Source organism: Lepisma saccharinum, chromosome 28 (assembly GCF_977018435.1).
Source record: "Lepisma saccharinum chromosome 28, izLepSacc3.1, whole genome shotgun sequence".
Taxonomy (NCBI): domain Eukaryota; kingdom Metazoa; phylum Arthropoda; class Insecta; order Zygentoma; family Lepismatidae; genus Lepisma; species Lepisma saccharinum.
The window spans coordinates 21,424,066-21,436,396 of NC_139256.1; the positions used below are offsets into that span (position 1 = coordinate 21,424,066).

Here is a 12,331-nt window from a genome sequence, read left to right on the forward strand (position 1 = left end):
AAGGAAGACGTGGCTCAATTTCAGGTGAAGGTACGGTCCAATCCATTGCATCTCACTTTAATTAAACTGTAGGTACATCCACGAGTACCGTTTCTGCGTCTAAAATCAATTTGAAACAAAAGAGGTTTTATGAATCTTCCTTCCCACATTCCACAAACTCAACGTATTTGTAGTAAGTGTATACATTCGATCTTTTTTCAGGCTCTGTTCGTTCTCTTCGCCCTCGCGGCCGTCGCTCTGGCTGAGGAGGAGTCTTCCAGGGACAAGAGACAAGTCGTCTACGGTCTGGGATACGGTTACGGCGGTCTTGGCTACGGTTATGGTTACGGATACCCTGCCATTGGATACGGCCTTGGATACGGCTACGGATACTACGGTTAATCTATCAAGAGGTAAGTACATTTTTTGTTTAATTGTATATACATAAACTTATTTAATCCTGTACTTACAGTATCCTTCAATTCTATATGCATTGGCATATTATGTGGATATAACTAGTAATGTAATGCTATATCATGCTAAAAATATATCCTCTATTTATATGTAATAAGTATATCAATATGTTCATGTCTCCAAAAACTTAAAACACATTTCTACATTCGTTTCAGACTGATGACACGACGAGACCTGGTTGAGCAATCATGGATAAAGTTTTAGAAGTAATTCTTTCGCCTGAAATCTATGTAAAGTTGCTTCTGTAATACATATATTGATCTCTCTCTTCTGACAATAAAAATAATCCTTCATGAACGAATAAATTTTTGTTACCAATATTTGTTGACGAAATTAAACACTTAGGATATTTTCGAATTTATAATTCAATTGTTAGGATCCCATTTCTGGTATTCTCGTTTTACCTAATAAATGGTCTGAAAAAATTAAGTTCCACATATAAGTAATGAGGCTGAGTACTTCGTAAATAAGTACTTCGACGTTAGTGAAATTAGTTGCTTCCTTTGTGATGAGTAAATCGTTGAAAGAACTGTAAATAGAACGAATTTGTTCCATCAGTTACCAATAGACACATGTCCCAAGGTTAACCATTTAGGTATGTCCTTCCACACACTTCGACAATCATAGAACATGACGTCAGTAATTATTATTCTTTTCATTGGCCAATTTCTTACTCAATAGTAAGTATAATTGGTCTACTAGGGAGGGTACGGAACGAGTTTTAGTGAATGGTTAAGGTGACGGGCTTGTATGCGAGAACCCACAGGTGTTGCAAGCTTTGGATATTCCGTATCGTAGAATTTAAACAGTAGCATCAACATTTCAACGAAGCCATGTGCTTCTGTTACTGTTTATAGTAAGTTATGTATGTATAAGATCAATGACGATTAAATTACTGATATATTACAATCAGATTCTTTATTACGTAGAGAGTATTAAACCCAAAGTTTGCTATTCTTAATGTAAGTACTATTTGGGAAGTTCAAAACATAAGCCACCTGAAACCTTATTATGTTTAAATACATATCACAATGCAGCTGAATCAGTCAACAATCAGTGGTATAGTGGTGAAATGGAAACGTGAGGGTGTGAAAAAACCACAACCGCGAGATCTGATGGACATGTGTGGACGTGGCGAATGCCCGTGGAGCGGTTCTTACCGGAGTGTATTGTCCCGACGTGTAATTCGGCGGGTGTGGAATCATGGTATGGGGCTGTTTCTCGTAATGTGGTGTTGGTCCCCTGGTTCTGGTTCCCGGAGCCCTAATTGCAGATGACTGTCGCACAATATTAGACAATTCCGTGCTCCCACTCTCGTGTCAACAGTTCGGAAGTGGCCCCTTTCATTTCTAGCATGACAACGTGTCCTTCCATAAAGCAATGGCCATAACCGAGTAGTTTGACGACATGGAAATGAATGAACTCGACTGGCCACCTCAGAGCCCTGATCTGAACCTCACTAAACATCTATGGGGTGAGTTAGAGCGCCGGTTGCGATCCAGGCCAAACCGCCAACACAACACCACCGAGCTATTCGCCATTTTGCTGGAGGAATGGAAGCGACTACCCGTTGATATTTATCGCAACCTTGTGGAAAGTGTTCCTCCGATGGTAGAGACTGTGATAGCGGCGAATGGCCGACCTACCCCATACTGACACCAGGCAAGCAAACAAGCACATTCCTACGGGTGTCCGGTCATTATTGGCAACACAGTGTATAAAAACGAAATCTGGCGAGTGGAAAGAACTAGGGTTTATTTCCTTGATGTGATATTAATATTATAAATCGACCCAAATCGATACATATTGATTTTCCAGACTGAAACATAGAAAATTAGGTGGACAAAATATCTACCGAATTTTAACCTAAGGTAAGGAGTCTGTCTGTGGCAGTGAAACTATGTACAGTAGAGCGTCGATTATCCGAACGTCGGTCAACCGAACGACCGCTTAACCGAACTGTGTAATCGCTCGCACCTGTTACTCTCCCACCCTACCGTCCATCATCCCCCTCACTCCCAAACCAAGTTTCCCACAGTAGTCGCCGCACTGAGCCACCGCTGGCGGAACATTGCTTCTAATGGGGCCTTCATAAGGCGCTGCTGACCGGCCAAGCCGCCAGTCGCTGTGTTTCAACAATCAGCACACTTCTGTCGGTTTGGCACTGGCTGTAGAAGTAGCGGCAGTATCAAAGCTGTTCACAGCAACAGCTGCGCCAGCTTAGAGTTGAGACGTGCCGCTCCGCGCAGTTTGAAGGATTGCGCGCCCCCAAGAAGAGCTTCTCACGGTGCAAACAGTAACCTTCTGTTCTCTGTTACGACCACTTGTGTGCTGCTGCGTGAAGAAGTGGTTGCAGTAAGCAACATTACCCCGCACATGCTTCAAAACGTGTGATGCCTGTTTTTATGAATAAATTTACTGTACAGTACTTCTTTTTGGCAAATAAACATGTACAGTTCGATTATCCGAACAAACCAGTTTTCCGAACACCCATGTCCCCCAATTACTTCGGATAATCGACGCTCTACTGTATATATACCTAAGCGAATGTATTTCAGTAGTATAAATAAGTAACTGAAATATATAGGCATACAATATCAACTCAATTCTACAAAATAGTCCTGTTTCATCGATTTATTTTTGTCTTCCTGTAAACCATCGAATTCTGTATAGATTACTCGAAAACTATTACAGACAAAAATATAATTTGGTCGACTGCAAGAAATATCGGGTGCTAGTATATTTAATAACTCGATTAATTTGTTGTTTGACCGTCATTGAGCAGCACAAAAAATTTGTAAATGTCAGCATTAACTGTTTAAAGATTGAGATAAAGCCCACTTTATGTACAGTAAGGCTAACCGAAACTGGACCTACAGTTTAAAGTGAGATCCAAACCACTATGTGCCACCAACGGGTATCGAACCCGGGACCCTAGATTACAAGGCGACGACGCTACTACTGCGCCTTCGGGGAGGCATTATACTGACTTAATCGTAACAAATAAAAGTAGAAATTATCTAGTGTGCAAAAGGCCGATATTTCTTTTGAGATCTCGATTCAGCTATTTAGGGAACTTCCAATGCTTCATGGATACAATTTTGTGTAATGAAATCGGTTATAAATGTTAGTTTCTCATGAAACATATCGAGCTTACATGCATCTAGCCCATAGCTCTAACTTATTCAGTCCGTTTTAACATATAAAATTATGTTACATAAGTTGAGAATATTTTTATTGTAGAATACAAATCGATATAATATACAGAAGTGTAATGTTCTTACTCTAAGAATCCATATTGAACAATCAAATTACGTGATGGTGATGTAGAAAATATCACCGGTCACTGTGTTCTACATCAATCACAGGGAACGTATAAAATATAGGAGCATTCTGTAGCAAAATAACATTCTCACAAAACTTGTGATATGGTGAAAACTATTAAAATTCTATTCAATACATCTTCCATTATAACTTGTAGTAGAAACGACACTTGTGCCAAAGAAAATCCATAGCAATTCATTTTGAACCTAAGATATAAGAAACGGGTATAATGACATCCGATCTAAGATACTTCAATATAAATAAATGTACCTTTATCCGTAGTATCCATATCCATAACCAAGACCGCAGCCTCGACCGTAACCAAGTCCACCGTATCTATAGCCTATATCGCCATAGCCACGGCCAGCTTCATTACAGGCCGGAATCATGAAATGTGGCAACGCTGTCTCGCTGGCCTAAACATCAAGCTACATAGCATGGGTGCGAATAGCAAAATTGATGTTGACTCCTAAAGAAACAAGGGAATCTGTGTAAAATGTTTTTCTTTTTCCAAATCTGAACAGCAGATTGACATTACGATGCAAGTAGAAAACATACATTAACAATATAAATATAAATTTTCTGATAAATAACTGGTGAGCAGAAACCGCAAGGCCAACTTTACATTTCATACGCAGTATGGAACTTTCCAATAATGTGTAATTTGCCCTTATTTTATTTGCTAGCATTTCGGAATGACATTCGAACCTCTTTAACAACTATACATATTTATGTGACCTAACACACTGACCTTAAAGTTCTAAAAGTAAGGATTACAAAATAGTTTTGGATGAGATAAACATATAGTCCATGTATGTACAGTGAGATCCACTAGTATTTCTCAACAAATTGTCCATGACTATTTTCATTAATTTTTATCTTACATCCTGTGTGTTTTCAAGCGATGGATTTTATGTATGTTGGTGCAGAAGTTGTCAAGAGCTTGTTTTGAGTTTTCTTTTAATTCTTGAAGCTCTTATTAGGTCAAATAAAGTGCACGAACATAGTGATGGACAATTTGCACGGTAATACTCATAGATCCCACTGCACAAGGCTAAAATAATGCCGAGTGCTGGTGACTATGTACTTCCTGCTAGAAAGTGGATAATTTTGCATGGTTTAGAAATTAGGTGTTACAATCCGTTGTTTTTTTCTCTTGCTTAGACATGTATGTGGCTACAGTGAAGGAATTAGTGTTTTCGTGTTCTACTGTTTTTGTTAGGTTAGGTAGATTTATGCTCTATAGAGTGTCTCAACCTTAAAAGTCAGTATGGAAGTAAATGGAGTACTTTCCTCTCTCTCTAAAACATGGTGTTTGGGATAGATTAGTGTATGTATTATTATTTGTGTTATCAATGTGTGAAAATTTGTGTATCTTAAGTATTCATTATACTGTCGCCACTAGGTGGCAGGACAGTGCAGACTCTGCTTCGGAGACTGTGCAGGGCGTGGTACTTATCGGGAAATACCCGCACTGTACGAGAAAACAGCGAGAGACATTGCTACGCGGTGGTCGACTCCATTCCAATGTAGTCCAGTGTCAGTGTACATTAAATAGTGTATATAATCAATCCAGTGTTTAAATAAGAAACGCAACATTTTATGGTCATCTCCGGGCAGGATTAGTTTACCGAGTGAACAATCTCTGTGAGATATGACGTGTTACGCATCACAACAAACGTCTCGACTCGCCCGCCATGGAAAGAACGAGTGTTTTCGCGCGGTATCGAAGTGACTTTGTATGCAGTGTTCCAGTTACAGATGTGTACTGACAATGGTTGCATGTTATGTGCTCAATCGTAGAACTTTCTGTGTCACAGTACTTATTACGTATTACGTGTAATTTTCGATCACAACCGTTACGCGTGTGGTTTGAACAGACATTCCGTATTGTTATATCGTGCGTACGTCGAATGTTTTGTTATAAGACCGAGTTATACACCGTGGTATTCAGTGGACAATAAGTTGTCTGTTACGATAACTCATCACGGGACTGAGTAACATAAATTTGGACAGTTTCGAGCATCCACTACAGTATCCTGCTGTCGGCTGAAGTGACGTCATCGCCAACACCCAGGGAAACTTCAGGTCAAGGTCAGTAGTTAGCTAGGCTCGCACCATATTTTGTTTACTCTTTCCTCACGTACTATATTTCCTACACATCTTGCTCTCTTTCCTTCGCGATGGATGAAGAAGAGAAAAGAGTGTTGATACGCAAGAGAGCTGGATTTAGGGGCCAGTTAACACGAACACAAGCATTTGTCAATGCCTTTGAAGATACGGGGGAAGTTCAAGAAGTAAGGGTCCGTTTACAGAATTTAACACCTTTGTGGGAAAAATATGATGAAGTTCAAACACGTTTAGAAGTAGAAGATATAAACGAAAATCATGAACCTCACAGGGAGGATTTTGAAGAAGTTTACTATAAGGTACGGGGTAAAATGGAATCCATTATAGAGAAACATAAACAAGCACAAGCTGCACCTACAGATGGATCGGATGTTGTAAACAATGCTTCATCATTAGGCACCAAGCACATCAAATTACCCACGGTATCTTTACCCACGTTTCACGGTAATTATCAGGATTGGTTAGCATATTCAGATGCATTTCAGGCTATGGTTCACACAAATGACAATATTCCTAAAATACAGAAATTCCATTACTTACGTTCATCATTGGAATCTGAAGCAAGAACACTTATAGATACTTTGCCCATGACTGATTCAAATTACGATATTGCATGGCAGTTGTTGAAAGATAGGTATGAGAATAAACGACTGATAGCAGCAAGTCATGTCAATAACATCTTGCATGTGAACGCAATTAACAAGGAAAATGCCACAGAATTACGTCAGTTCATCAATGATGCCACCAGTAACTTAAATGCTCTTCGAGCCCTTGAATTACAAACACCGTTAGAAGATGTTATTTTAATACATCATTTTTTGGCTCAACTTGATTCTCACACAAGAAGGGAATGGGAATTAAGCCATACCGATCAGTCGTTCCCTACACTAAAGGAACTGTTCACCTTTCTAGAACAAAAATGTCAAGCTTTGGAATCAATGAAGTCTGTTCACGTAAACAAAAATGTCAATGAACACAAGGTTAGCCCTAAACAGAAACACATCCGTCAGTCAAATTCTTACCTGACAACTACAAATACGCAATGCTATTTCTGTAAATTAGCACATTCCTTATATTCATGCAAGTCTTTTGCAGGCGCAAGTCTGAAGCAGAAACAAGAGTGTGTGCGCAACAACAAACTTTGTTATAATTGTCTCAGATCGAATCATAATTTTAGGAACTGTACTTCAGGGAATTGTAGGCGCTGTGGATTGAAACACAATTCACTGTTGCATCCAGACGAAGGCGGTAAACGAGGAGGTCCTCTAAGGCAAGACCAACCAAGGAATGACTCACCAGACACGAGGAATGAAGCGGCAAGGACAACTTCAGTACAATCTTCATACTGCACATTTAAGAGTAAACCAAGATCACACGTTCTGCTATCAACAGCTTTAGTAGAAGTCGTCGATTCTAGGGGACAGCCACATACATGTAGAGCTCTCCTGGACAGTGGGTCTCAGTCAAATTTCATCAAGGAAGATCTTGTTCAGAGACTACAGTTACGAAAGCAGAAAAATCATATTCCAATCAGAGGAATCAATAATGTGTCATCGGAAGCCAAGCACAGTGTAGACATTCAGCTGCGCTCAAGAGTGTCAGACTTCCAGACTTCACTTACTTGTCTGATACTCCCACGCATCACAGGGAACGTACCTTCTCAAGTTATTCATCATGAACATTGGAACCTACCAACCGACATTGAGTTAGCAGATCCAGATTTCTACAAACCAGAAGGGATAGATCTACTAATTGGATCGGAACTTTACTTGCACTTACTTCTTCCTGAAAGACAAACAAGAGATGAAAACTATCCAGTTCTTCAAAATACTGAATTAGGTTGGATTTTAGCTGGTCGGATGGAACAGCCTGTAGAACCTAGTACACCCACAGTAGCATGTTTTGTACGCATGGAAGACAATTTGGATTCTCAATTACGGCGTTTTTTCGATTTGGAGGAAATGTACTCGAAACCAAAAACAGCTGAAGAAGTAACTTGTGAAAACCACTTCGATCAACACACCACCAGAGACGAAACAGGGCGTTTCATTGTTCGTCTCCCATTTCGTTCAGATCATACAGAGCTAGGAAATTCATACAACCAGGCATTATTCAGATTACATCAGTTAGAGAAGAGGTTTCAACAACAACAAGAGTTGAAAGAGGAGTATAGCAGAATACTCGAGGAGTATGAAATGTTGGGACACATGAAGCCAGTACAACCAGATCCAAATGAAGCTGATGACGTGTCATACTATTTACCACATCATCCAGTATTCAAACCTAGCAGCAGCAGCACGAAAACCAGAATTGTTTTTGATGCATCAGCAAAAACAACAAATGGAGTCTCATTAAACGATATACTGATGGTCAGTCCAACCACACATGACGATCTCCAGTCTATAGCTCTTCGCTTCAGAACGCACAAGGTTGTATTTACGGCAGACGCCGAGAAGATGTTCAGACAAATTCTGATTCATCCAGATGACACTAAGTTTCAACGCATACTTTGGAGAAAATCTACAGATATGCCAGTACAAACGTTCGAGCTCACAAGAGTCACATTTGGTTTGGCATCATCACCGGTTTTGGCGACCAAAACATTGCAGCAGTTAGCTGAAGAGGAAGCAACCAAGTTTCCGAATGTATCCAAAATTTTACAACGAGATGTTTACGTTGATGACCTCCTCACTGGAGCTAACAGTGTTGAAGAAGCTAGACAATTGCAAGGAGAACTAATCGATTTACTGAATTCAGCAGGATTCACTTTGAAGAAATGGTGTTCTAATCATCCAGCACTTCTTGAAGCAGTACCAGCTACTCATAGAGAAATGCAACTACCATTTCAGTTTGACAAGGGAGCAAACGTTACAGCTTTAGGCCTCACATGGGATCCAGTCACAGATAAATTGCAAGCAAATAACAAGGAGATAGTGTCATGTTATGAAGACAACATCACTGAACGACAAGTAGCGTCTATTGTCGCATCAATCTTTGATCCTTTGGGACTAGTGAGTCCAATAGTAATTTCTTACAAGATATTTCTACAACAATTATGGTTCCATAACATGGAATGGGACGATAAGTTACCAGAGCAACTCAACATGGAGTGGAAACGTTTGTTTCAACAGTTACCAAACATTAATCAGATACAAGTTAACAGATTTGTGCTAGTTCAAGGAAAAGTGGTTGACATTCAACTCCACGGATTTTCAGATGCATCGCAAGTTGCATATGGCTGTTGTTTGTATCTTAGATCAACAAATGAAAATGGTGAAACCACTGTACATTTACTTTGTTCACGTTCGCGTGTGGCACCTATAAGAAGGATCACTCTTCCTCGTCTTGAATTGTGCGCTGCTTTGTTGCTGGCGAAACTAACACACAAGGTGTTACAACTACTACAATTGGAAGTCAGTAGAGTCAATCTATGGACCGATTCGAAGATCGTACTGGCGTGGCTTGCATCACCTGCAAGACGATGGAAAACCTTTGTAGCGAATAGAGTTTTACAAATTCAAGAATGTACTAAGCCTCAGTACTGGAAACATGTAGTGTCAGCACAGAACCCCGCAGATTTAATCAGCAGAGGGACAAATGTAGACTCACTACACACCTCTCAATTGTGGTTTCATGGCCCTGATTGGCTATCACTTCCAACAACATCATGGCCTTCGAGTCCAACATCGTCAAGGGATGATGAATTCGAACTCGACGAACTTGAAGAACAAAGAACAATTACAGTAAGTCTAGTCACAAATGCACCAACAATAGAATTTATCAGCAGATTTTCGTCGTTATTGAAACTTCAAAGAGTGATTGCATATTGTTTGAGATTTCTACACAATGCGAGGAACAAACAAGAGAAACACATAGGATCATTGTCAGCAAGTGACTTAAGATCAGCATTGCATACTTGCATTAGAAGCGTGCAACACGAAGTTTATGGCAAGGAAATACGAGAATTGTCTTCTAACAGTCAGGTGTCAAAGGATAGTAAACTTTCAGACTTGCATCCTTTCCTAGATGACAAACAAGTACTCAGAGTTGGAGGAAGACTTAGGCACTCACAGCTACCATATGATAGCAAACATCAAATCATATTGCCACCGAAGCATCATTTAACTGAATTGATCATTCTTTCAGAACACCACAGGCTATTACATGCAGGACCGCAACTCCTTATATCTTCATTACGACAGGAGTACTGGATACCAAGAGCCAGACAAGTGGTCAGAGCTATTCTGCACAAGTGCCTCATTTGTTTCAAATTAAGAGCATCTATTTCCAACCAACTCATGGGACAATTACCACCATCCAGAATACAGTCCACTAGACCATTTCTAAACACTGGAGTTGATTACGCTGGACCAATTATCATCAAGCCGTCAATCACCAGAAGCAAATCAAGATTGAAAGCATATGTAGCAGTATTTGTATGCTTTGCCACCAAGGCTATACACCTAGAATTGGTCGGAGATCTCAGCACCAAGTCATTCATTGCTGCTTTGCGAAGATTTACGGCACGCAGAGGAAAATGTCTGAACTTGTACAGCGACAACGGAAGAAATTTCGTCGGTGCCAATCGTGAATTACAAGACTTGAAGAATTTATTCCAATCATCAGACTTCAGCAAGTATTTAGAAGACCATGCAGCTCAGGAAGGATTCAAATGGCATTTTCTACCACCCAATAGCCCAAATATGGCTGGACTTTGTGAAGCAGGAGTAAAGTCCATGAAGCATCACCTGAGGAGAATCGTAGGGAACTCTGCTCTCACTTTCGAAGAACTTGAAACACTCTTAGTTCAAATTGAAGCCTGTCTTAACTCAAGGCCCCTCACAGTATTGTCACATGACCCTACAGATCCCAGTTTTATAACCCCTGGCCATTTCCTTATTGGTGCACCCCTAACTAGTTTTCCTGAGCCTAGTCTAACTAACATCAAAGAATCCAGTTTATCCAGATGGCAGAAATTGCAGCAGATGTACCAACAACTATGGGACCGTTGGTCAAAGGACTACTTGCATTCCCTGCAGCAGAGGACCAAGTGGAACACCCAAAAGAAGAATTTGGAACCAGGAACAGTGGTTTTAGTGAAGGAAGATCACCTACCTCCACTTACATGGAAACTTGCTATAGTTAAACAAGTGCATCCTGGTGCGGATGGACTAGTGCGTGTTGCAACTGTTCGCACTTCATCTTCAACCTATAAACGTCCAGTTAACAAACTAGTGTCTCTTCCAATAGATCATTAGTTGTACTTTTGTTGATCGACTCGATCAAGAGGGGGGACTATGTTTGGGATAGATTAGTGTATGTATTATTATTTGTGTTATCAATGTGTGAAAATTTGTGTATCTTAAGTATTCATTATACTGTCGCCACTAGGTGGCAGGACAGTGCAGACTCTGCTTCGGAGACTGTGCAGGGCGTGGTACTTATCGGGAAATACCCGCACTGTACGAGAAAACAGCGAGAGACATTGCTACGCGGTGGTCGACTCCATTCCAATGTAGTCCAGTGTCAGTGTACATTAAATAGTGTATATAATCAATCCAGTGTTTAAATAAGAAACGCAACACATGGGTTTTGCCAATAGCTCTGTCCTTCTCTACCACCGCTGAGTTGCGAGATGTTACAAAATTTACAAAATGTAAAAGTAAAAAATTTCAAACAGTGAAATCATTATCCTGTAGAGTTTTCTATGCTCTATTTACTGACGGCATTATATAACCTGTCATAAGTTCATGTGATCTCAATTTTTCATAATTATGCAATTTTGCAAAAACGCTTAATTTTTTTCTAGTAAATACTTCAAAAGCCATAAATATCAAACCGCTTGAACAACTTCGCCAATTTTTTTTTTCTACGAGATCTATGATGTTTGTAGATATGATATTCTTCGCCTGAGTGAATTAATTTGCTTACGAGGAGAGTATATATATATATACATATACATTGGATATTTTGTATAAATCATCAGACCGTAACACGAAAAAGTTGGATAGCGAGAAACTTTTCGGTTTGTCGCGATACACATGCAGACCAAGCGAGAAAAGTGTTGACCATTGTTTGAAGTTATTTTTAGAATGCATTGTTACTCCACAGCACCGTTATTTATTCCGCAATCGTAGAATTTTTATGCGGGCTGTCTCGCATATCAAATTCATTGCGCGCCACCAAGGTTACAATTCAGTTGCAGCCAAGTGCCCGGGTTCGTAGGAAGTGCAGTGTGCTTTATTTTCCGTAAAAAATGTATCTTAATGTTTGTTTTTGCATTTATTTAATTCTGTTTATGTAAAGGATATAACATTCAACGACAGAAGTAACAATCGTTGCGTCGTGTATTACACATGTAATGCAAATGCAAAATAGTAAATAGTTACGTCGAAATATAAACATTTACATGCAAATCTTGAGG

The 12,331-nt window shown here is 39.8% G+C and overlaps 1 protein-coding gene across 1 annotated transcript; it reads left to right on the forward strand.

Moving 5' to 3' along the window:
* The first annotated feature begins 5,960 nt into the window (after positions 1 to 5,960).
* On the forward strand, positions 5,961 to 11,165 carry LOC145980844 (uncharacterized). The gene has a single exon (XM_083113929.1). It carries the CDS (start codon positions 5,961 to 5,963, stop codon positions 11,163 to 11,165), a length of 5,205 nt encoding a protein of 1,734 aa, XP_082970055.1.
* Positions 11,166 to 12,331: the final 1,166 nt, after the last annotated feature.